Here is a 25,947-nt window from a genome sequence, read left to right as displayed (position 1 = left end):
TGTTACAAAAACGCATCATTAAAGTAATTTGTTCTGTATGGCTGATGTCAGGTGTGCAGTCCAGAATAACAGAGTAATATCTTGCTGACTTCAGATCTGCCACAATCTTCTGTTTGACTTTTGTTGCCAGTAACTGTGTGATCTCATTTTGAATTGTTTTTCCAAGGTAGTGGTGTGTGTACATTTCTTGGGTGGTGACTCTTCTTAGATGCTCCTGGAGTACAGCATCAAACTCGGCCATCAGCTCCACAATTTTAAGGAAGTTTCCATTGTTTGGCACATACAGCTGATCTGAAGTGCCACGCAGTGCTAGGTTTTGGGTTGCAAGCATTCTCACAATGGCAATGAGCCTTTTCAGAACATTTTGCCAGTAAAGAGAGTCTGATGCAATCTTCTCTTGATGCTGATCATCTATGGTGGCCTTTAACCTTAGTCTCATCTCAAGCTCTTTCCACCTATGGAATGCTCTCTGGTGACTTGCTGCCTTCTCATGGCATGCCAGATTTCTAGCCAAAATTTTCCAGTCCTTTTTTCCTGTGGAACCCAATGTTGCTGGAACATTAGACTGGAAGAGTTTGCAACAAAAACAGTATGCCGCATTCTGGGTTTTTGAGTACAAACGCCATGGCCTCTCCACTGTGTCACCACTGGGGATTTCACGCCAGTAATGTGTTGGATGGAAACTTCTATTTTCATTGTCTTTGGGGAACATGAAATTTTTCACTTGCTGTGGCCCATGCAGTACGAGGAAGTCTCTGAGGCTACTGCTCAAGTGGGTTCCCAGTCCTGGATCATCTAGACTTAAGGAACTAAACTCAGCAGCCGCTGTTTCTTGTGTCTCCACCACACTCTTCTCTGATCTACACTTTTCTTCAGGAATGTGCATGGTTACATCCATTTGAGATAGAGATATGGATGCTGCAGTAGCTGCCAGGTCACCTGCACACTGACTAACTGGAAGATCAGGCATCTCCTTGCCACTCACGTCCTCACTGGGGCCAGAAGGCTCACTGTGAACATTTGTGTCTATGTATCTCAGGAGAGCTCCTTCTTGCTTAGCTAGAAAAGCTTCCTTTGCTTGCTCTCTTTTTCTGAATGCTGCCCCAGAGGGGCGTTTTCTTCTTTCACTCATGACTGCTGTTCTGTGCCAGCTATAGTGGCTCTCAACACTCAGTTGAAGGGGACAATAAGCAGGCTGGTAGCAGGGCCTGGGTGAGGGAAGATATCAGCGGCTTAAGGGCCTAACTGTCTCTTACTACTTCAGTTGACTGCCTGTTCTCCTCAAGTGGGTTCAGGGAAGCAGCAAGAAACAGGAAGGTCTCTGAGAAGCTGGTGTTAATCAGTCCAGGCTCCTGGGGGTGCTAGACAGGTACATAAGAGGCTCCTCCTCCTCTCTCTCCCTGCAGCTCCTGCTGCTTTCTGTTATTCCCTCTTCCCTTTTCTGCCTGCCTGCCTGTTATGTCTCTTGTGCCCTCCTTCCTCCAGCACAGCACTCCCCCATCTCTGTGCATCTAGAGCAGAGAGAATCCATGTGCACCAGCAGCAGACACAATTTTCTACACTCTGGGTCCTAGTGGCGCCCCCCGCACAGTCTGGCATCTGAGGTGCCCACCTCAGTTTGCCTCATGGTAAGGCCAGCCCTGTCAACAAGCTTGGGCTATTTTGAACCAGGACTGGGAGAGAACATTCCAGAGGAAAAGGGGTCATCGCAGAGAATGCTCTGCTGGTAGCCCCATCTCTTCCCTACTGACAGCAAGGTGGTGCAGCTCAAGTATGCCTGCTAATCTGTACTGGGGCAGCCTGTGTCGGGGTGACTTTTTGTGTAGGATAGCCTGAGGCCAGGGGTTCATCCTTTTACATGCTGGGGAGCATCCCCTTCTCCCCTCCACTCTTTCCCACATTTAACAGGTTGAGATCTCATTTCCTGGGCCATGTAGGGCTTCCTAGGTAAGAACCAACACCTTTAAGCTCCACCCAGAAGCCAATAGCAGACATAGATCCTGGAGCACAAGTAAAATCTTCTCATGGTAAGATACTCTGCTTATCAAGCAGGTTGCTGCCTTCTGCACTGGCTCTAGCTTGGGAATGGGTTTGAGAGAGAGCCCTGTATAGCACACATTGTAGAAATCTGGTCCTGAGTGCCAAAGGTGGCCAGGTCTACATCCCAAAGAAAAGGCTGCAACCTTTGACCATATGCAGATATAGTTTTGATCTCTGCCACTGTTTGATCAACCAGACCCCCAGCTTGTGGACTCTGGTAACAGATGCTGGATAAAAACCTCAATCAGAGGAACTTGTATAATAGCTGCCAATACTTTGACTTGCTCTCCTCTCACTCACTGTCCCTGCTTGTCTTCTCAGGACTGAGCTTCAGCAAGCTCACTGTCATCCATATCTAGTCTCACCCAGACTTTGCATCTGCTATACTCTACATCCCTTGAGGTGCTGTATGGCTTATTAGCACAGTAATAGCTGCATGGTGCTTTAAAAACCAATAAAAGGGCAGTTCTTGAGCTACGAGGAACTTACAGTAAATTAGATTTAATGGTGGGGTGGAGAAGAATGGTGGGAAAAAGTCAAGGGGCTGGCAGGGTGGCAATTAAGAGTGAAATATTGTGAGATGAGCATTCTGGTAGCTCCTTCTTGTATTTAGGAAAAAATAATTCACTTTGTTAGTTTGTAGATGCTGTCCAGAAAGGCTTGGATGGGTGTCCGGGCAGGGAGAGGGGGAGAGTTAGTAAGGTACTAGTTGAGTATTAAATATGCCCAGTTTGTGACCTGAGGATGATCTTATTTCGTGCGTGTGCGCGCTGGGTAGCGCAGGTGGTGTGTCTGATTGTTTCTGCAGTGATCTATTTCTAATAAAACTTGTTCTCTCTAGCTGGTCAGCTGTCTACAGATGATTTAAATTCTCTCATTGCCCATGCTCATCGTCGTATTGACCAGCTCAACAGTGAACTGGCCGATCAGAGAGTGAGAGAACAGCAGCACATTGAGGCAGCCCTGGAAAAGCAAAAACTGGAAGATAAGAGAGCACTTGAGACAGCAGTGGCAAAAGCACTAGAGCACCGCAAAAGCGAGATCCAGATCGACCAGGACAAAAAGGTACAGTAAGTGTAGGGGAATTGGTCCTCCCATGCTGCTGCTTTCCAGTATGTTCTCTGCCTGCAGTGGAATTCACCAGTGAAGTCTGATATCTTCCAAGCCGCAAACTAATAGTGTGGCAGCTGGCTAGAAAACAGGAATATAGCTTTGGACATTGAGGCTTGATTCTCAAATGTGTGTGCAAATTAGGCTTGTAGGGTAAAACTTTCAACAGCCCGTGAGTCACTTAAGTACTTTTGAAAATGTTCCATGCAGTTGCATAGTCAGCCACAGCTATTACACACAAGTATTGGGTATTTGTATTCGTATATGGTCAGCAAGCTGTAGAGAGTGCTTGCAAACAGGACTTGAAATCTTGCATATGTGCACTTCTGAAAAGCAGGGTGTAATCTTGGCTGTACTGAGGTCAACAGCAAAACTCCCATTAGCTTCAGTAGGGCCAAGATTTCACTCCCGGTTCTGGTTGTCCAAAGCTGCATTCTGATTGAGATCTTCGGATCCCCTCCCCAATTTGTTTTAATTGAGCTGTTTGGATCCAGGTTGTTGTGACATTTGAAGAAAAGGGAAAACCGTAGAAATCCCAATTGTTCAATGAACTAAAAATAACTAGTGACCAGGGCTAGCCTGAGTGAACAGTTCACTGACAGGAAGCTCAGTACAAGAAAGAACTAGAAGCCTGTTGACTTCTCATGTGACTCATTATTGCAAAAAACATTCAGGGATTGAGAAAACATACAGCCACGCCTGAAATAAATGTATCACGTTTATAAGCAGCTAATCTGACACTATGTGTATAGCTTGAAATAAAATACTGGGGATAGAGGAGGGGAAAAAAAGTAGAAGCATTTTAATTTGAGACCTGATGGGGGAAATTTTAGAATTTTTTTTATGTATACTTTTATCTGAGCAATTTTATTTTTCATGCATGTCTAAAATTAAAAGCATGCACTGTTAACTGTCTAGCAAGTGTAATCACTGGTTACTAGCATTATGGGCTTTTAGCCATTAGAAAGACAAACCAACAGAGCAAGAGAACTTTAAAGGTGTCTCTAAAACGCTGTTAATTTAAAAAATGTAAAGTTGTATAGTCTCTTTATAAAAAGCTCAGTGATATCAGGAATATGTCCTCAAGAAAATTATTGTTGGGTTAATTTTAAGTAACATCACCCTGGCTATCAGCAAGCAGTTGGGAAATGAAGGCTTATAGCTAGTGCCTGTTTATGTACAGATAGAAGAAGTCCGAGAAGTAATGGAGAGTGAAATGAGGACCCAGCTCCGCAGGCAGGCAGCTGCTCACACCGATCACCTGAGAGAGGTTCTGAAGATCCAAGAACAGGAACTCAAGCTGGAGTTTCAGCAGGTGAGGGAGGGGAGATCTATAATGAAATGGCCAGGGACTACATGGCATGGTATCCAGTTTACTGTGATAGCCTTGCGAGATGCACATCATGTAAGGGTCCCACTGGACAGCAGTCTTACAAATGCATCCTTCAGTATGCTTTAATTCAGGCCAATTATACTGAAAGGGGATAGAATACACAAACTCTTTGATCACTTCAGGTTCTATTCCTTTTAATCTTTTTGATGGAAGAGAGGATTTGCTGATACTAAACAGCAAGTGCAATAGTATTTGGCCCTACTCTCAGGTTAGGGTGCCTGATTGCCCGGGCGATGTTGTATTTACTGTAATATGCGTTGTCTTTGGAAGGCATACAATAAACTGATCTGTGGTATTGTGTTCTAAAGGGTATAATTTTGATCTCTCTCCATGAAGTATTTGTTTATGTACTTGTTTACACTGGTACTAGATTTATGTTAGGTTTCTTGTTTCAGAGCTTGTCTGAGAAGCTCAGTGAACAGGAAATGCAATTCAAACGCCTTACTCAGGAACAACTTGACAACTTCACTTTGGATATCAACACAGCCTATGCCCGGCTGAAAGGAATTGAGCAGGCAGTAGAGAGTGAGTACTGGAAAATGGGGCAGAAACATTTTGTAATGACTGTGATGTATCAGAGCACAATTCAGACTAGTGGGGCACTGTGTCAACCATGCACCCAAGATTGCAGGGTCTTACAATACCTTGCTGTAGTAGTTCCTGCTTGGGCTGCTCATAAACAGCCTTCTAGCATGCTGGCCATACCCTCTGTGTTCGTGTAACTGCAGACTGCCAGCTATACGCTGGTTTTCACCAGGCTTGATTCTACTGCAGGGTGACCCCAATATTCACCCCCCCCCCACCCCCAAAGTCCTGGATCAGATCTTCCTCCAGAAATGTTTGTCCTTTACTGCCCAGCCCTTTCCTGGACAGTACAACTATATTTAGTCTGTTATTCCTTGAAGGCAATAATATGCCATCTTATTTTAAATGGAGTTACCCAAGCACTTCAACTTAAACACAACTGGATTAGATGAAACAGTAAAAGAAGTTTATTAACTACAAAGAGATTTTGAGTGAGTCTAAGTGATGAGGCACAAAAGTCACAAATGGTTACAAGGAAAAAAAAACGTAAAACCCTGACTAGTATCTAGTTAAGAAACAATCTGGGTTGCAAAGCAAACTTTCTCACCACATGCTCCAGTAGATTACTGACCAAACTTTCAGGTCTGGACCCCTGCCCCAGAGTCCAACGGCTCTTTCCTTTTGTCTTCTCAGGTTTGGAGAATGTGGTTTGCGGGCGGGGGTTGTCCCTTGAGGTGTTTGTCCCTCTTGAAAAACATTTCCAGCTGAGACCTGGGAGTCAGAGTCTATGTGGAAGACTATTCCCTGCTGGGGTTTTATTTTTCACTTGTTTGAACTTCCTTTGTTTTCCCTCCATGCTTGATGACGTTTATTGCTTAAATGCAAAGTAAGGCAAGCACACATTTCTTCCTTTGTTTAGGACAGACCTGACTTCTGTCTGGTCAGGGCTGTGGGGTTTGGAACCTGTGTTAACACCACACAGGGGAATCTTAAACTTCACATACAATGTTGCCACACATTTTACCAGGACAGTATTGACCAGCAAATTGTGAGGTATCATTTGAAAACTTAGAAGGAATACTCTGTACAAAGATTATTACAATAGTGTGTAGGGTCTGAACATAGGGGTGTATTTCATCACAGTGACCCAAGATTGATGCCTAAGCACATATTGGTCACATAAGTAAGTGGCCTGTTTTTCCTAACAGTGCTGAGCACTTCCGCTCTAGTTAGCGGATTCAAAGAGACTATAACCCTCTGCCAAAGTGTACTTGTGGAGAAGTAGCTCTCCTGCTTTTGAAGAGGCTGGCTTGATCAAGACAGCTCAGGGATAATAACAGGTGTTGCACACCTCACTTCAGCAGTCAAACCCAATATTATCCTGAACTGCTGTTAAGCCAGCCCGTCCCACACCTCCAAAAGTAGATGGTGCTCTCTTTGGAAGTGCTTGTTAATGTGTTAAACTGGCCTATGAGGGTGCAGATCTTTATAGTTACTTTACCTTGATGTGGCAGTCTCTCTCTCTCACACACACGTCAATGTCAGTCTACAAAAACCTCCTCTCTGGGTTTATTCTGCAGGCCACGCAGTTGCTGAAGAAGAAGCCAGAAAGGCACATCAGTTGTGGCTTTCAGTTGAGGCTTTAAAATACAGTCTGAAGACGGCATCTGGGGATAGTCCCACTGAGCCACTGGAGTGCGCAGTTGAGGCCATCAAAGCCAATTGTTCTGACAATGCATTTACCGAAGCCTTAGTAGCAGCTCTCCCCCAAGAATCTTTGACCCGGGGAGTCTATAGTGAAGAAGCACTCAGGGCACGTTTCTGCACAGTCCAAAAACTGGCAAAAAGAGTGGCCATGATCGATGAAACCAGAAACAGCTTGTATCAGTACTTGCTCTCTTACCTACAGTCGCTTCTCCTGTTTCATCCTCCGCAACTGAAACCACCTGCTGAGCTCAGCCCTGAAGATCTGGACACATTTAAATTACTGTCCTATGCTTCATATTGCATTGAACATGGAGATCTGGAGCTGGCAGCTAAATTTGTCAACCAGCTGAAAGGGGAGTCTAGGAGAGTGGCACAGGATTGGCTGACTGAAGCTCGAATGACCCTGGAAACGAAACAAGTAGTAGATATCCTGACTGCATATGCCAGTGCAGTGGGATTAGGAACAACTCAAATGGATTGATCTAAGCTAGGGATCTATACTATACTTGTGGAAGCAGCCTAATGCAGAATTGTTTAAGTGCTGGGAAAAAATCAAATGATCTGTAAAGGGTTTGCAAACCAGGACCTTGGAAGGGGTAGAAATGAGTTATGTCACAAACCACAGGTACCGTCCTGTTTCCTTGCACTGAGCTGACTCTCACCACTTGTTATATTTGTCTTGGTTTCAGTCGTTATCATGACAGGAAATACCAGGATGCTTTCTCTGCAACTTGTGTAGTCATTTTCCAAGTTGTACTGATTTGGCTTGTGATCCAGCCAAAATGTTTGTAACCCACCATTATTGATTTGCCAGTTGGTGCCGTTGAATAAAACAAGATGTAAAACCCATGTCTCTATTATTCAATTCTCTTGCTTAAATCTGTTACCAAATAGAAACTTTCTGCATTTGCTCCTTGTTTGTATCAGCTATCTCATATGCACATAGGAGGAAGATGAGATTGCAGCATCCAGAGAAGATCATGCAAGGGTTGGTAGTGGTGGCCTGAAGCTGATGGTGGCAAATAGCTACCACATCTCTTGGTAACTGTTAGTATATATTCTTGTTTTCAGGGTGTAGGAATTTCAATTTATACCATCACTAGCCCTTGCCTTTTACCCTACATAGTATAACTGCCGATGCTATTTCTTGCAGTTGTATTTTAAATCCTTGTAGTGCCAGGTTAGGTGCATAATCTAGAATTAAAATATCTTCGTGCTTGGGCAATTACAAATACACATCCTCTCACTGTATAAGGAAATACTTTAATTTAGTAGTCTGTTAAACAGCATGGTCTGTAGTTAGGACAGGAAGTTTCCAGATGTGTGCACAGTATCATCATTGACAATGAATTGGTTTAACCAGAAAACATCTTGAAAAATATTTAAAACTCATTCTGTGCCTCTATCATGATAGATATATTAAGTATTGATCACACAAAAAACACATTCAGACTTGCAAGAAACTTCTGCTAGGTTTCCTGAATGCCTCCCTGTTCTGCATGTTTAGGGCTCATTAGTGGTAAGGAACTTTCCTCCCTATGTTTCACTTTGAAGTGTAATGTTAATCTGGGTAGAATGTATCAGCTCTCTTTAACTTGCCTAGAACCAACCACATTCATCAGTATCTCATGCAAGGTATCCTGCCAAAAAACGACAAATTTATTTACAAAACATACAACAGATTTACACCACTTACTGTATTTCAGTTCCAACATGGAAGATAGTGAAGTAGACCTGTTCAAGCCTTTATTTACCCTTATTCCATATGAACTAGTTAAAATATCAATTTTTCCTGTCATTTCTGGCATGTTTTATTATATATTTCTGCATGGTTAACTTTGCCTTGTGTTTTAGAATCAAAGAGCATAGAAGGGGGATATTTACTTAGAACAGATATCTACAACCCTATCACAATTAATTCACATCCCTATAATGTTGGCATTCCAATTCTCACCAACAAAAATTGCTATTTACTGTCAGCTTCAAACATCTGGAAAGGCTTTTGGGGGCTTAGCAGTACTCCTATAGGAAAATCGCAGTTATACTGACTGCTCTATTTCAGCTTTACATGAACCTAAGACCAGTGGCTGAATAATACAGTAGGAATCTAAGCTACTACTGTAACCCTCTAGCTCTATCCTCATGGTTGACAGATCCAAGCAAGACTGGGTGACATGTGAAGGCCAGCCATTCCCTCCACTGGCTGAGAAAGTTAGAAACAACTGGCTAGTTCCTTGCACTATTTTTTTAGTCTAGCTGTAAATATGGCAATGGGAAGACAGGACGAAAGAAAAGTTTCCTTCATTTTGCTTAGGCTAATCAAGTGTAATATGGCAGAGACTCCTGTATTACTATGCTGGTAGCTATAGAAGTGATCAAAAGGATGTTACCTATGAAAATGATTGATTTGTGCCTTGAGGTTCTTCATACTACCCAACTGTGATCCTCTTCCATGAAAAGATGATTCATCTCAGAAGGCAGATTAAAAGACTGACAAACTCCCTCTTCCCACAGTGGAGCCTGGGAGGGTAAACTCTATCCTTTGGAGTGGGTGTGTTACGACAACATAATCCTAGTGATATCAGTTAAACAGAACCATCAAGCTTTTCAAGGCAGCACTGCCCATGCATGCTAGAAGACAAGGTCACAGTAGGCCTCTGCTGGAGGGTAGAAGCAGCATCTTTGAGTACACCAGCCATGTACATTTTAAGGTGAGAATCACACCCCCAGCTTGCAGGGTAGCTGGAGCCTTAGAGGCTCACAGTAGAGCAGCTGTCACAGCCCATTCCTGAACCCAAGAGGGGAGAGGTACCATAAGCAAGCCCCTGAAGGAGTCTTCATAGATCAGCTCCATTATGCTGCAGAGTAACTTATAACACTTTGACTGATTGCCCAGGGCTGGTAAGAATGTTTCATGTAACTCGGTGAAACAGTAACTAAGGCTGTTTAAATTCACAGACTAAGTCAATAGAAAACAGGTAATTGTCCCAGTAAGGCTCATGTAGATGTGGTCTAGTCCTTAACCATGTGTCTCCTCTCTACCCCCTGGACAAGTCACTAGAGGAGCATTTACCAGGGAAGAACTTCCATTGTCTCTCCTAGCTGGCTTGAGGGTAGTAGTGGAAGGAGAGGTATCACTGCAAGCAGAAGAGTACAAGCCTCTTATTCCTAGTGTCCTTTGGTCTGTCACGTCCAATGGAAGGAGAGATGTGAAATCATGCATGCAGCTTTCCAAAGCAGCCCACACAGGCCCTAGTAGTGAGAAACTACTCCCATTCTTTGTTACACAGGGAAGGCTAGAGAAACGGGTCCTAGTCGCTGTCGCTATCACTGCTGTCACTGCTTTGGGGATCAGCATCTTCCAGAGCCTTCCTGGGGAGAAAAGGTGCAATTTAACTTGTGACACTGTTACAGAAAGGACAGTTCAATGCCCACTAAGCTGCTTCCACCTATCCATACTCCTCCCTGGTAGATAGCTCCCTTCCAGAGGGAAATGAAGGAGACCACCCACTCGTAAGGCTCATTTTGTAGCAGGAGAAGCAGGCTGGAATAGGAGCCAGGCCAGATTGGGCCTCAAGAGGAATAATTTCAGTTCTGCAATGCAACTTTCAGAGTAAGGGTTTCCTTTCCTTTAGAGTGTTAAGGGTTACCCTGATTTTTAGCTGCTCTAGTAGTTTTTTCAGATACAAGTCTTAGATAAAAGTGAGACATTTAAAAAGCAACATTCTAAGAAACTAAGCTGACGAAGCCCACTGGAAGCATTATCTACTGGTAACGTCTCTGAGTCACTGAGCTGAGAGAAGACAGTATGTATTTTCAGATGTGGCTTGGGTGCCCAACTAGACACCATCCAGGCTTTGATTTTCCAAGGTTGGGTGCTCAGCACTACCCGATAAATGAGTTCCTTTTAAAGATGGTCTCACACTGGGCACCCAAAAATCCCTAGTCACTTCAGCCCATTTTTGGGGGGTCGGGGGGTGTTACTCTGACTAGACACAGAAGGGCCAGATTTTTATACAGTCATTTAGGCAACTAAAGATGTAGACAAAGTCTCACAAAGGTGTATATCTGCAGCTATAGGTGCCCAAAGTGCCATCAAATGCAGCGTCACTGTATCTCTGTTCAGTTTTCCCTGGTTTTGAGGATCCGTCTCTCAGCAACAGGAAACAGGAGGGTTTTTGTTGTTTTTAAATGAAGTTATATAGTAAAACTACACACAGGCAGGAGACTCACTAATCACTTTGTAAGGAGAGTGATCACTTTAGATAAGCTATTACCAACAGGAGAGTGGGTTTGTGTGTGTGGAAAAAAAAAGGGGGGGGAAGGGGGGGAGGGAGAAAACCTGGATTTGTGCTGGAAATGGCCCACCTTGATTATCATACACATTGTAAGGAGAGTGATCACTTTAGATAAGCTATTACCAGCAGGAGAGGGGTGGGGGGAGAGAAAACCTTTTGTAGTGGTAAACACCCATTTTTTCATGGTGTGTGTGTATAAAAAGACCTTCTGTACTTTACACAGTATGCATCCGATGAAGTGAGCTGTAGCTCACGAAAGCTTATGCTCAAATAAATTGGTTAGTCTCTAAGGTGCCACAAGTACTCCTTTTCTTTTTGCGAATAGAGACTAACACGGCTGTTACTCTGAAACTAATCACTTGAATCTAATCACCTTAGCAAAGAAAGGTGCTAAATTACAAGTGGTAGGAGTAAAGCCTGGGATTAACATTTGAGGTTTTCTGCAACCGAGGAGGACTGGAATGATGCTTACAGCAAAGCTGTGTGTGGCCTTCTGAAAGCCAACTCTCCCGTAAGCCATTCAGAGAGAGGGACAGAGAGGGACACAGACTTTCCTAGTTACTGCTGACAGTGGATATGGAACATCAAATACATAAAACAATCCATCTTACTTCTGTTCTTCAGACAGTTCAAACTCCTCTATCGCCCTCCTTGCAAGCTTCGCAGTTGTAGGTAGACTGAAGGCAGCAGCCAACTTCACTAGTTCAACCGCCTGATCTGGAGTGTTGCTTTGTTTAGTGCAGGTCAAGACCTCGTTCATCACCTTGTCACTGCAAGTGAGAAGCAAAGAGTGAATGCTCTGCAGAGCCAGAGATGCCTGGGTTGGGAAGCAATAGGCTGAACTCCAGTGTGGGGGTGTTCACAGCACACACAGGCCCTCAGGAATTAACTTCACTTGCTGAGTTTCAATGCTTAGGAGATTTTCAGAACCGTTCAGCCCGGGCCTAAGTGCTCTCCTGGAAATCAGTGGGAGTTTTAGCTTTGCCTTTAACGCAAGCAGTTAGGCCAACACTTCTGAAAACGCCCTCCCTAACTGAGGAACACACGTTACTATACATGTGACCATGTGCGGAACCTCCTCACCCATACCCATCCCATGCTGGGCAGCACCTCTCAGTGGTGGAGACAGAGTTACAGGAGCTTAGGGTTAAGTGGCGTTATTTTTGAGCCCTGTTTACAGATCGTTCTCACAGCCAGCCCCTCTCCCATTACTGGCTGACAAGGAGTTAGAGCATCTTGCTTGAACAATACCAGAGGCAGTGCTCAGAGCTGAGCCCTCTAAATGACAGGCAGAGCCCTAGTCTGTTGTAGGGAGCTGCCTGTAAGAGTGGGTATGGGGGAAATTTGCCTTTTCTACCCTCCCCAACAAGCTCAGCGTGGGGGTGGGGGCACAAAGAACAGCAGGCTCCAGTTCTGTTACTTCTGGAAAGCTGCCAGTCTGGCAGAGCTCTTAAGGTGGTTGGCCAGGCTCCGTCCTCTCCTGCTGGAGGTTCCACATGTTGCTGATGGGGAAGAGGAGCGTCTTCAGCAGCTACCAGAGAGATGAGTAGGACAAGGGGGTGCAGCTAGGCCACTTAAACTAAAGGAGCCTTTTCCTGTTCTACTGGCAGGTCTCAAGGAGCAGCTTCCCTCCCAACACATTCAGAGCTGGTGGCCACTGAGGACTAGCAGCCATGCTGAAAACTTCAGAATTCTCCTCCCTCCCCTCAGCATAGATTCCTGCTGGGGCTCTGACTTCGCACATCAGCTCAGGGGATTCCACTAGTGCAAGTGCTTTGAGACATACATATGCAGGTGTATGTGTGGAATTAAACACGCAACAGCTCCTTCCTATACAATACCTAATTCCCACTGCAAGCGTATCTAGGCAGACTGGCTGTAATTACTAGAACTGATGCTTGGTCAGGACACCAGGGCCAACACAGACTCCCGTTGTAAGAATCAGCACCCTCCACCCTCCCCCAAATAATTTTCTGAGGTAAAGATCACGCTGGTTTAAACCTGTTAATTTCTCTTAGGAGTTAAAATTTCTATTTTTAAATGAAGCTTCTTTCTAGAGCTTCTCAAAAGGTACTTAATCCCCCCCCGGTCAGTTTCATTTTGAATGCTCTAACAAACATGTACAAACTGTAAAGTGATCCGTTCAGGAGCTGGTGTGATCTGAAGAACTCCAGAAGCCAGTAGGAGTACCTATTGCTTTCAGCTAGAGCGTCAAATGCTAAGTATGCTAAAATCAAAGACCATCAATCTTAATATAAGAATGGCCATACTGGGTCAGACCAATGGTCCACCTAGCCCAGTATCCTGTTTTCTGACAGTGGCCAATGCCAGGTGCTTCAGAGGGAATGAACAGAACAGGCCAATTTATCAAGTGATCCATCCCCTGTTGCCCATTCCCAGCTTCTGGCAAACAGAGGCTAGGGTCACTTCGGGGTGATGTTGGCTGGGAGAGTCTCAGATAAGCTGCTCTCCGTTTCTAGTGGAGAATTAATCTGGCCCCACACTGAGCTGTTGGGCTTGTTTGACAACACACTTTGAGCTGTTGAGCCCATTCAATTATTTTATTACCCATATCTCAAGAGTCTGACACAAGGGGGGGAAAAAGTCACAGCATCCAGAATTTTAACGTTTCAAGGATCTCACTCAAACCAACCTCTGCCCCTTGACCATGTCCTGGGGCAGAAAGAGCTCTCAGCACAGGCTTTATACTGGGTAAATGAAGAAAACCTCCCACACTCACCAGGGAGGCCAACACCCAAATGAAAAGTATTGAATTTAGGAATTCACTTAGGAAGTGAAGGTGTGAAAATCACACTACAACTGCTACCGTCACCTAGAAACACAGTGCAAGACCTCAACCAAAGTAGTGTGTGAGATTTGCCACCTGAAGTCGGACCACTAAATGAACTCACCTGGGGACTCTATTGTTTTTTTTGAAAAGCTCCAGCATGTTCCTGTTTGAAGACGAAGGAAAAAAACAACTGAGGTTATAATGTCAGTCTCATTCTAAGATAAATGTCTGCTTGGAACACCAGTAAAAGGTCCTTAATGAGAACCACCTTCACCACAATTTGGAATAGACCCTTCAATATGGTCTGCTCTCTCACCAATAGGTGGAAAACACTCATTAAGGAAGGCGTGTCTACGGTATACACATTTTGAAATATTCACTGATTTTATCTTCAGACTAAAATGAGTGATTAATTTATGTCTGCCTTAGTCTTCAATATACTAAGAAAAATGTCACTGCAGGCATACATGCGGAGTGTGCACTTAAAAAACCCATTCGCTTTTCAAACATTAAAACAGATGCAAATGTACAACTTTATATAAAGGCACCCACCTCTTGGCCTGTTCCCAAACGTATTGATTTAAGTGAATCAATGGGAGATTTTACTTTAATAGGAGTTGGATCAGATCCCAAAATTGCGGATTGGACATTTGAAGCAACAACATTATTTTGAATTGAACCTCTGTATTATGGCAAAGTTAGAAGTCTCCAAAAAAAAAAAAAAAAAAAAAAAAAATACAATGCTCACAGACACTGTTTTCTTTGGTGCATTTACAAGACATCTGGCAGCATAAAGCATTTTGCATGCAAGTGAGTAGAATATTCCCTGTGCCAGCTACCATATTTACTTCTAGGTCATCTTATTGAGTGGAAGACTGTAACCTTAAACTAGTCAGCACCAAAGAGGGGACAAACGTCAAGTAAAAATACCAGAATTTAGCAGGTTTTTTCCCATTTACAATAGAGTTTAAAAGCATCTGCACATCACAGTCTGAACTGGAGATATCAAGGATGCAAGCAGGACAAAAATTCATAGCAGCCACACACTTACCAGGCTTCTTGGATTCTCCCCACCCTTGAGAACAGAATGGCAATGTTACCCAGAGCACTTGCTGTCCACCCTAAAGGGACCTGGTTCCTCTCTCGAGTTTCAAAAATAGATTTGATATCTGCAGCACAGTTGGCAAATGACATCTGAGTCTGTGAAGAGATTACTCTATTAGCACCCAAACAGCTAACTTGTGGGGCATCTGGTTTACCAGTGAATTGTCTACCATGCTTTCAGCATCAAAAACACACCTCTTTTGTAGGAAGACAGCTCCACCAGAAAGCTCTTAACTGGACGATTTTTAAGCACCACTGCAACTGTAAGTCACTGTATACTAAGGCAAGAAAGGGGAATACTACCAGGTGACGTTCGGAAAGCTGCAGCAAGCTGCTTCACAATAAACCATTGGGGCCGGGCATGATATGAGCATCTACATTTGCACATTTTTTAAAAGTAATCTCAATGGAGGAGATTTTCAAAAGGCACAAATGGCAGCTATGCATCTCACTCTCCTTGAACGTCAGTGAGAGTTATGGAGCTAAATGTCATCGGTCTCCCCCAGTGAAAAACAGCTTTTCTCAGAGTAAGTCAGATGTATATAGTCTGTAGATTTCTTGATCTTACAATTTTTGAGTCATCTTGAGTCAAGTTCATTTCTGGTTTAACTCCACTGAAGTCAATGGAGTTATATCAAGATGGTGGAATTTGGCTGCTCATCTCTACAAAATCAGAGATGACAAACCCAACATGGCCCAGAGAGAGACCAATTTCATTCTAGGAGGGAGAGATCTATTCGTTGTGCACGGTCAGATTTGGAGCCTGAACCCCTCTCCATTTACAAGAAAATTAGTTGCTGGCAGGGCGTTCTCATGAGGGACCCATACAAGTACTGGAATTCACCACCCTGGTCCCCAACAGGTCTAATGTACTGATTGTCAGGGCATGCTGCAAAGCCCAACTTTTTTGAGGATGGAGGCGCATGTTGAAAGCTGATGCAGGTTTTTGGGAGGATGCTGAGCTTATTTGCCATATATTGAAACCTCAAACTAATAAAGGTGCCTAGAACCCTTAATAGGAACTTTAAATTAATCTAAATATATAGGCTTGTATTATTTGTGATCAGTGAATGGAAATCTAGGATTCTCTACATGATGGTTCTAGTTACTCTAATACTTTGCACTTAGTGTTAAAAAAACAAAATAACCCCCCCAATGGACAGTAAAGTCAGGGTGACACTTTCACCCTCACTGGTCACTTCATGAGCCTCACCTCCTGAGGATGTATCTCCCTGGCCATCAGAGCCAACACCTCCTCCAACAGTTCAGGTCTGTTGCTAAGCCCAAGCTGTTTGATCTCTGATTGAAGGAAGAGAGTGGTTAGCAATGGTGCCATTACTGCATCGGACACCCAACATTCCCTCCCAAGGAGCAAGCAGGACAATTTTTAATAGTACATTTAAAGAGCAGCTCAGATGTAGGCACCACTCATGTAAATGTTCTGACTTTTCCCACCACATGCAGGACAAAAACATTTAAATTCAGCTACCATAATGCAGCTGAGGTCCGTACCCCTGCGCCAATCATCACTGCCGTTTTAAAGGAAGAGCCATGTATTTTTCCCTTCAACGAATAGTTCCACTAGTTGTACAACCTCTGTTGTCCACCCTCCCTTTAATCACCATACTAAGATGTCCTGATGTTGCATTGTGAGACTATCATGGCTGTGAGCCTGTGTTCGGAAGATGCAAGCAGGACAAACATCACAGCAGCATGACATTGTACTGCAATAGTTTGTGGCTCTCACCAGGGAGGCATTTAAGTGGCTCTTCAATGACTAGTATGCTGCCTTAACCCTTTTAGCAGGTGAGCTGTATGGGCAAGCCTTAGGTTACCATAAGGAAGCAAGAAACCAAGCTACCACTAACCTTTCCAAATCTGAGGGACCATTTCCAAATGGTTGGCTGTGTCCAGTGCTTGAAGGAGATCCCACATTACTTGAGCATTTGGGTAGAAGAGCTGATGAACAGAGACAGCAGTTTAGCCTGGTAGGATTGCCTTGCTCTTCCAGATTTATATCGTAAACATGAATGCTGCCCAGATACATGGAAATACCATCTTACCGAAGGGACCAGTTCTTTATACCACTTCAATATGACATCGAGTTGTTCCATCATACACAACAGAGTAAAGAACCTTGCACTGCAGAAAAGGGAAAAAAATGCAGGCTATCAGAACTTGGTAGTAATTAGATTGGCTGAAATGGACAGAAGCAGGACCTGTAAATAGCAATGCTCAGATCTGAATGAAGTAACATTTCCATGAGTAGCATGAAATTGGACATTAAACACAATCAGCTTTGAAAAAGTAATGTTTTTGGTTGGTGTGACCCTAAGAACCCTCAATGCCATCTAGCAAAGGGTTCACTGTTCTGTAACAGCAACTCCTATCAGACCTGACAAACTCACTACACCTAACACACTGCTCTCATAGTATTTACCCAGAAAGGGTCGTGAGGTGTCTAATGGAAGCTTATGTCATACTGATCCTCCTAATCATTGTGTGATGTATGTACGGGTGATATTTAAGAAGCTGTATGTACATACTTAAAATATGTTTAGAATCTGTGTCCTAGACAGAGCTGACAAGCTGGTTTTGCCAGACAAAGGGATGTGGAATTACCTATCCACTCTGTCTCTGATGGAAATTAAGCCAACACAAAGCAAGCCCCATTTGCATGAAAAGTCAACAGGAATAACAGATTGTTGAGGGGAGAGAAGGAAAAGTCAACCCAGCAGGGGAGAGCACCCCAGAGTCCGAACCTCAGGGAGTTGTCTGACTCTGTGGACAAAAACAATGCATTTGGGGGTATAAGGTGGCACCAGAACCCCTCCTGCCCTTGAAGGGGTAACCAGACAGTGTGGTTGCATTCATGAAAACAGGATCTCAACCAACCTAGGCTGAAATACCGCAGAAAAGGCTTAGCTGAGACAAGACTACCTTAGACAAGGATTGTTTGCAGTGTTTTTGTAGCTGTGCTGGTCCGAGGACAAGAGAGACAAGGTTGGTGAGGTAATATCTTTTATTGTACCAAATTCCGTTGGTGAAAGACAAGCTTTCAGGCTCCAAGAGCTCTTCTTCAGGTCTTTACACAAGGACTTCAGCCTGTTAAGTGTCAGTCTCTAGAAAGAATGTTACTACTTTTGCTTTATTTGTAACCTGTTGTTCTTAGTATCCTTGATCATTGTCTCTTAAAACTTAACTTTTATTAATCAATTTATATTTGTTTTCACTATAAATAGATTACAGTGCTATATTGTTATATTGGAGCTGATACTCAGCTGAATCAAACAAGCTGGAGTGGTTATACTATTTCCTTGGGTGCAGCAAACAGGTTAATTTCTGTGACTGTCCAGTGACACGGGCCGGACACTAGAGAGGAATGTTCTGCAAGGGGGCTCAGGCATTGGGGAACAAAGCAAAGTTAGAACTGGCAGAGTCCTGAGGAGAATGCTTGAGTGGGTGAAATGCTGGTGGTGTGCAGGAGCTGGCACCCACCTACCACAAAAGAGACTCCCACAAGGCAGGGGGTAGCAAGGTGACTCCCAGTCCTGGGCATCCAAAGAGAGTGTCACAGTGGGAAAGAACTTTTAGGGTTGATGTAAGTGGTAGGACTGGTTAGAATTAGGATGCAAATATCCATCTTGCCTTGCAATATACTAGTTCCAATATCCAAAGTCTAGGTATCTCTTCCATGTAACTGCAGATTAATGTTCACATAGAAATGGATGGAAAGTGAACTTGTGCCAACAGCCAGATCAGAATGTAGGTCAAAGAGCAGTGAAACACAATCATCCTACTCCTCCTACCATTGTGTAACAACCCCCACTCCCCAAGTGTTCCCCCAATTCATTGACAGGAAGATCCATGCACTTTGTTAAAATAGCCAAAACCCTGCCCTTTTAAACTTGTTAGAACGGTTTCATTGGTACAGTATCCAGAATAGGTGAACACAGAGAAAACATTTTTGCCCTATAGATAAGAAACAATTTCTAAGACTAGTAACAGAATATTTTTGTGAGCTGGTGATTGGCCAAGAAACTACTTCACTTTTGCTTTACTCAACAGACTGTCCTAGAGCCACAAAGAGAAGCAACTCATCAAATCAAGTCCCTGACCTGATGCAATGAATGAGACTGCTTATCATCTAAATCCAGTTGTCTCCTTTGACTTAAACTATAGACTTTAAACTATAGACTAATAAAGATCCTATCAATCCTATTACACTAACAGTGTCTTCATGGATACTGATTCCAATACCGAATTCCTTTCTTGGTGCTTCTTTAACCCTATCCTTCCAATGGGCTTTTCTTCAGGTCACCTCAGCATCTCTCTTCATATTTCCTATTATGCTCAATTAGCGTGACGTCTGAGAACCTATGGATATGCATGTTTTAGATGCTATTGTTAGACCTGCACAACACTAAGTGTAACAGGATGAAATCTTTACCCCTTTAGGGGTAGAAGCAGGGGACCTGGGACCAGCCAACCCTGTTCCAGGGCTAAGCCCTTTTAAAGAGAAGGCATGCTGGGGTACCTGGTTCCCTGAAGGACATGGAGAACTACAGTCCTTTTTGGGGGTCAGAGGGGCAGGTGACAGTCACATGACCAGTCACAGTATAAAAGGAAAGCCTGAACTTTCACTTAGTCTGTGAGGATGGCGGGAGAGTAAAGTAGAAACACTCTCCAGAGTCCAAATCCTGGGTTGGAGACTGCAGGAGCCTCAGCTGAGAGAGCTGCAAGAAACTGAACCAAGCACTAGTAAAGGACTGGAAAACCTTCTGAGCCTAGAGGGAGGGCTATATGGACACTAAATCCTATTATAAACTGAAAGGACTAATGGATCCCAGAGAACATGGCTAGGCTAGAGGGTTTGATGCATGTCATTTTATGGTAACAAACTATACCTAGAAGGGGCGTGGTACTGTGAAGAACTCTTCATTTCTTGTGCTGGTTTGATCAGAGACCAAAGGTAAACTGAGACAGTGGATAGGTGAGACAGAAGATTGGGTGAGCCCCTGCCTCACCAAGAGTTTTTATGCTTCCTCTATTCTGGGTAAGAAAATGTGCTGGGTGAAAAGACAGAACTGATTTTCCTATAACGTAAGTGGGGCTGTTTAGGGGAAGTGATTTTGAAACACTGAATCTGGTGTCCTTTCAAAATTATTTATTCTACACATTTAGTCTGCTAGCAGTTATGAATCTTAATCAGCTTCTTGTATATTTTAAAGAGCTTTCATTTTACTGTTAGATGAGAACCACAAGCAAGCTATCCCCACTCCTACTCCAAAGGATAGACTTAAAAAGTTATCTATATTCTAGCTGATGCTCACGAAAGTCTCTTTCTGCATAAAGAACAGTTCAATTTTCAAATCCTAATTTATTAAATACTGGTTTATGTTTAAGTAAAATGAGGACAGTGTTCTTAATATATTAATGGTACTAAATGTAGCTGCACCAAACTTACCAATAGAGAGACTGTCGCTGTGCATCTCCTATAAGTTTCCAGTTGTCTCCTGTCTCCAGTACCTTATGTAATCTATATGCAAGATCAACATCCTTAAGATTGAAGCACTGCAATAAACAAATGCACATTTAAGTTGCTCAGATACAACACTTACATCGCATCCTTCTATGCATGCCATCAGAGCTATTTACAGAGTCAATCAGCTGATCGTGAAAGGAAAGTTTAAAGACAAGATGTGAAGAAGCAATTCAGTGCAGTGATGGATTAACCGTTTCCTTGAGCTAAGACAAAGAATCACTTTGGCTGGCTTCACTTAAGGGCAAGTTAAACAAGTGGGGGTGTGTGGATCTTTTGAACAGTGTTGAAGTGATCAGAAAACATATAGTGGGACAGAGAAATACAGTCCAAAAAAAGAGAAAAAGTATCCCTTTATCTGTATTGCATGCTGGAAGTTGCCTGGATTGTGGCCCACAGGCAGATGGGTTACTGATTCAGTGGCTGACAGGGGCAGAAGAGAATTTCAGACTGGGAGGTACAAATGAAACAATGGGGAAACGAAAGACTACTGGAGGCAGCCAAGGCTGGTGGAGCTGAATGAGCAAGGAAAGCAAATAGTTGAAGCTAGTCTGTGCACTAGGTTTGGAATACCCAGAGGCAATTCTAAACTAGATTTATAAGCCTGCAGGAAGGCAATGAAATAGAGGAACTCATTCAAAGTATTAAAATACAAGCAACGAATACTTACTGTTAGCATCGCACTGACAAAGAAATTGTCTGAAAGGAAAAAAAACATTGAGTCCATTAACATCTAGTTTTGAGAAATACTAACCACATCTCTAACGTGGTCTCACACGAAATGGGAGAGGCTTTTCCAGTTATACAGAAGACTTTGTAGTTAAGTTTGATAAAGTAGCTGGGACTCCTGTATTACACTTTTAGACTCAGGCTAGAGATCTGTTTGGCTAGCCAGCTTTTGGCAGAAAGACATCTACAGAGGACTCCATATTCAGGAGTAGGGCAGCTTTGTGAAAACTACATTCATCTGTTTGCTTCAGGACAGTATTTTCAGAGTCACGCCAGTAAGAAGAGCCACCTGCTTCCCGCCTCCAGTAGAGGCCGTAGGAACACATACATAAAGGCAGACACTTCCCAAACTCCTTTCTTCCCCTTCGCTGGGGTACATACTAGAGCAGTGTTTCCCAAATGCCGCCACCAGGGGCTTTTCTTGTGGCCACAGCCTCCTGGGCTGTGATGGGGGGGGGAGGGAAAAGTAGAGCCCCCTCCCCCTCCCTGCTGCTCCTGGATGCTGGGGCCAGCAGCAGGGGTTGGGCCCTGCCCCCCTCTGGAGTCACCTGGGGCACAACGCTGTAGGAGCAGGCTGAGTTCCCCATTTTCCCCTGGGTGGCGGGGCTCAGGCTTTGGGCTTCAGCCCTGGGGCAGCAAGCTCTGTCCGTGGGCTTCAGTCTCCAGCCCTGGGCTCTGGCTGTGCAGTAGCAGGCCCCAGGCTCTGGCCACATGGCTTCAGGCTGTCCCTGGACCCCATCCTCTGGCCACGGGGCTTTGGGCTCTGGCCGCAGGGCTTCAGGCTCCAGCCCCGCGCCACCTCCCCCAACCCTCCATCCATGGCTTAATTTGTCTCCAGGCTTGCCAGGGCTGATTAAGTCTGCTGTGAAAAGTGATACTTGTACGTTTGTTAATATCACTTTTCACAACAGACTTACTAGCTAGCAATAAATAAATTACAATGCTTTGGATGTGTAAATGTGCATATTTATTGATTAGCTTTAGGATAACCAAAGTATTTTAGGAAAAAGTGAGATAGCAGCCACCAAAAAATTTATCCTGAGAACCCCTGCACTAGAGCATGTACAACAGTTGCCTCCTCCCCCTTTGCCTACATACTTATCCACTCTTCATCACTAACAGACTCCTCAAGTAGCAAGAAAACCACTTCCCTTCCACCTCTGATAAACGCAGAAACCACTACAGAGGGGAAAACCATTCAGTCAGGGAATATGGAGAAGAGCAACAGCTGTGCAGACCATCTGTGCATGGGCTAGAGAAGTCTTCCTGGCAGTTTTTAAAAACAAGTTTAATGTAAGAGTGTGCAACTTGTGCTCTAAATTCAGGTAGTGACTGAAATCATGGCTGTTTGTGGACAGCAACATGGATGAAAGAATCTAACTGAATTGCCTTTGGGAGATGTATTAGGCCAGAAGTGGGCAAACTATGGCCCGCAGGACTGTCCTTCCTGGCCCCTGAGCTCCTGGCCTGGGAGGCTAGTCCCTGGCCCCTGCTGGGGGGGCCGGTCAGGGGGCGGGGGTGTGGATAGGGGGTCGGAGTAGTCAAAGGACAGGGAGCGGGGGGGTTGGATAGGGGGTGGGATCCTGGGGGGGGGGGGCGGTTTGGGGCGGGGGGGTCCCAGGAGGGGGCAGTCAGGGGACAAGGAGCAGGGGGGGTTGGATGGGTCGGGGGTTCTCAGGGGGACAGAGGGTGAGAATGGGAGGGGGCAAATAGGGGGCGGGGACCAGGCTTCCCTACCTGGCCCTCCATACAGTTTTGCACCCCCATGTGGCCCTTGGGCCAAAAAGGTTGCCCACTCCTGTATTAGGCTCATTGTGGCAAGGCATTGAAGAGTTAAGATGCCTTTTTAGGACAGAGAAGTACCATCCTGCTATTAAAATGTTTAGAATATCCATCAGCTATCTGCATTATAACCTACAAATCCTTTGGGATACAAGATCAAGATCTTGCAGAGAACATTTTAAATTGGTGTGTGGTTTACAACGGCAAGAGTGAATATATACACTGCAATGCACTCCAAAGGGGCAAGGCTCCATTTTAGTGAAAGTGCTAAGTTTAGAGGAACGACTGGAAGTCTCCAAAAATAAGTTGAGAAATATCATGTACTGGAGAAGCGTAAGAATGATTTGTTGTTGTTTTTTTAAGAGTTTAATTAAAGCAGCTCAGACTAGGCACAAGTCTCATGTAAATATTCTCAGATGCCCCACTACATGCAGGACAGAGAAACATTTACATTCAGCTCCCATGATTCAGCTGAGGTCTGTACCCCTGCGCCAATCATCATTGCCTTATTCAAAAGTGATATTTCTTTCGTGATTCCAAAGGAACATTAAGAGCAGTGTGGAAGAGTCAGCAAAGGGCTAGTTTTTGTTCATTTACATGGTCTTTTCCTTCAGTGATCATTACTAGCATTTCACTCAGTCTGTACCATGTCTGATATGAACGAGTGTACTGAGTAGTTCTAAATGCGAAGACAGACAATCCTTAGGGTCAAGCCACAGCGCATTAGGCTGCCACACAGTAGTCGGTTTGAGATGAGACTCTGGGTCCTTAGTTGGGACACCATGAATGGAAGGGTCTCAATCCCCACAGGAAAAGCACCTGTCTGGGTCACTCTGTGAGTCCCCTCCAACCAACATAAGGAGCGGTGCTGAAAGACAGCAGAAGCAGTGTGGGGTGAAAAGCCAGTGTAGAAGGGCCAAAACTTTAATGTAAAACATTAAGGGCTTGTCTACACTTAACACACTGCAGCTGCATTGCTGTCGTGCTTCAGTGTAGACACTACCTATGGTGATGGGAGGTGTTCTCCCACGGGTGCAGGTAATCCACCTCCCTGAGAATTCTTCCATCAACCTAGCACAGTCTACATGGGGACTAAGGTCAGCTTAGCTATGCTGCTCAGGGGTGTGGATTTTTCACACCCCTGAGTGACATAGCTGAGCTGATCTAATTTTCTAAGGTAGATCAGCCCTAAGACTAGCTTATGTGGCAGACAGATCATCTGAAGATTAGTTTTCCAGGGTGAAGAAAGTTTCTAGCAGAGTAGCCTAGTGGACTACTAAACATCTAGCAATACACATTTGTCAGAAACTCACTTGTTGAGGCAAATACAGTAAAGTACTAGTTTCTTTTCTACAGCACATGCTTCAAAATCTAATTTTAGAACTAATTTGTTCAACCCATCTGACATTTCCATTCACTGATCAAATTTGCCCAGTACAGCGATAGCAACAAGACACGTGGGACATTCTGAATCTTTGCCTCTCCTCACCTTCCACAGAGTAGAGTTGTTTGAAGTACTGTTTTCCATTAGGCTTCATTTTATACAATTTTCAGACCAGGACTAGGAGTCTAGAACTAATCACACAGTTCTGCAATCAAAACCCATCTAAAATCAAGAAATGCAGTGACTTTCTGGAAATGCTAGCAGACATTCTTCTTCAGAACGGTGTGGTGCTGCTCCACCACTTGCTCCTCTCGATACTGTCCCACGAGAAAGGAAATGCTGTGTCAATACTGTGGAGCACCTTTAAGACAGCTGGTGTTTTGTGCTCCACCCCACCAACAAATACTGTACTATATTTAGTCAGAGGTAGACAAAATTAGTAAGCTACTAGCTCAGAATACACTTGGTTTACCTATGCCTGCTGGACTTATTTGCAGTTGGCTGGACAGCTTACCCATGTTTATTACATCAGAAGAGAGAGCAAGTTGTTAGATATACCAAATTACTTACCATCATCTGGATCCCGAGCAACAAAAGTCTTTCCTTCAATTTCATCCATCACTTCATAGATCATTTCCATTGAGCCTGGGGCAGATATGATAGTATGACAAACATATATGCAACTATCAGAGCTCCACTTGTTACACAGTTCATTGACAAGATATGTCTAGCAAAAGCACCATGGAAATGGAACCAGGTGTTGGTGGGATTCTGAAGGCAGTTCAAGTAACAGTTCTTTTTTCTCCCTCTCACTATGGTTTTGCTGCTCCAAATCAACTGCAGTTTTATTTAAATTAAAAGTTGCCCAACTGACATTGGATTTACATAACACAACAGGATGGCTTCAGAAATGTAGACATTTCCTAAAAGACCAATTAAAGATCCCTCCCCAAAGGGCAAGCAAACAGGCCTTAACAGGCAGGGGATTTGCCACAGCGGTTGATGGGATGAGCAGACAAAATCCAACCCACTCAACCACAGATACCAGTGCAGCTGTCCCACAAACATTCTTACAGCCTGTGAACTACAGTAGTGACCACTGCATTCTTTTCTTCCCCACCCTCAGGGATTTTGGCTAGTGGACCATGTGGTGATGGATTCCACAGGTCAGACCCCTGCCTTTCTCCCACCCATGCTACACAGAGTACCATATACAGCACTGTTCCCAAGCAGCAGGGGATGCAGAGTCCCTCTGCATGGCCTATCCCATGTCCAGTGTAGTGCTGTGTTTATGGCTTGCAAGAGTGTAGGATTTTCCGACTAATGCATGGTCATAACACAGTCTTCTATTTGCTGATCTCCATGTGGAAAGGGTATCTCTTCTGTCCCCACAGAAAGTTCACCAGAGAGAAGCCGCCTCCTCTCCTTAACACATGATAGGAGCCCCCTTAGCTTTTTCTAATGAGCTATTTGGGCAGTGCTGCAATCAGAGAGGCAATGCGCATGATCCTTACAAGATAGTTGCATGGCATGACAGTATTT

The 25,947-nt window shown here is 44.2% G+C and overlaps 2 protein-coding genes and 2 non-coding genes across 7 annotated transcripts in view; 1 reads left to right on the top strand and 3 right to left on the bottom strand.

Moving 5' to 3' along the window:
• The window catches only part of IMMT (inner membrane mitochondrial protein), a 39,378-nt gene extending 31,760 nt beyond the window's left edge, over nucleotides 1–7,618 (top strand). For all 3 annotated transcript variants that reach the window (XM_074951875.1, XM_074951874.1, XM_074951873.1), the window contains 4 exons: nucleotides 2,882–3,105; nucleotides 4,334–4,465; nucleotides 4,939–5,068; nucleotides 6,649–7,618. In XM_074951875.1, coding sequence (XP_074807976.1) covers nucleotides 2,882–3,105; nucleotides 4,334–4,465; nucleotides 4,939–5,068; nucleotides 6,649–7,256 — 1,094 coding nt within the window. In that variant the 3' untranslated portion in view covers nucleotides 7,257–7,618. The remainder of the gene's footprint in view (nucleotides 1–2,881; nucleotides 3,106–4,333; nucleotides 4,466–4,938; nucleotides 5,069–6,648) is intronic.
• PTCD3 (pentatricopeptide repeat domain 3) overlaps nucleotides 5,561–25,947 on the bottom strand; it is a 48,541-nt gene continuing 28,154 nt past the window's right edge. Inside the window, exons 15-25 of one of the 2 annotated variants that reach the window (XR_012639377.1) lie at nucleotides 24,976–25,050; nucleotides 21,181–21,209; nucleotides 20,436–20,542; nucleotides 17,032–17,110; nucleotides 16,837–16,927; nucleotides 16,182–16,267; nucleotides 14,916–15,064; nucleotides 13,986–14,027; nucleotides 11,685–11,843; nucleotides 9,166–10,147; nucleotides 5,564–6,660 (exon numbers count right to left, since the gene is read on the bottom strand). Coding sequence is in view for 1 of the 2 variants with exons in the window: in XM_074951876.1 (XP_074807977.1) it covers nucleotides 10,087–10,147; nucleotides 11,685–11,843; nucleotides 13,986–14,027; nucleotides 14,916–15,064; nucleotides 16,182–16,267; nucleotides 16,837–16,927; nucleotides 17,032–17,110; nucleotides 20,436–20,542; nucleotides 21,181–21,209; nucleotides 24,976–25,050 (878 nt within the window). In the remaining variant the exon portion in view is untranslated. Of the gene's footprint in view, nucleotides 10,148–11,684; nucleotides 11,844–13,985; nucleotides 14,028–14,915; nucleotides 15,065–16,181; nucleotides 16,268–16,836; nucleotides 16,928–17,031; nucleotides 17,111–20,435; nucleotides 20,543–21,180; nucleotides 21,210–24,975; nucleotides 25,051–25,947 lie in introns of both variants that reach the window. The other variant, XM_074951876.1, reaches the window with a different exon arrangement.
• On the bottom strand, nucleotides 16,375–16,504 carry LOC141987031 (small nucleolar RNA SNORD94). Its single transcript, XR_012639427.1, has one exon. It is a non-coding gene; the product is annotated as a small nucleolar RNA SNORD94 (small nucleolar RNA).
• Nucleotides 23,397–23,529, bottom strand: LOC141987029 (small nucleolar RNA SNORD94). Its single transcript, XR_012639425.1, has one exon. It is a non-coding gene; the product is annotated as a small nucleolar RNA SNORD94 (small nucleolar RNA).

This window comes from Natator depressus, chromosome 4 (assembly GCF_965152275.1).
Source record: "Natator depressus isolate rNatDep1 chromosome 4, rNatDep2.hap1, whole genome shotgun sequence".
NCBI classification, from domain to species: Eukaryota; Metazoa; Chordata; order Testudines; family Cheloniidae; genus Natator; species Natator depressus.
Note: the sequence above shows the minus strand (reverse complement) of the source record. Positions and strands in the feature narration are given on the sequence as shown.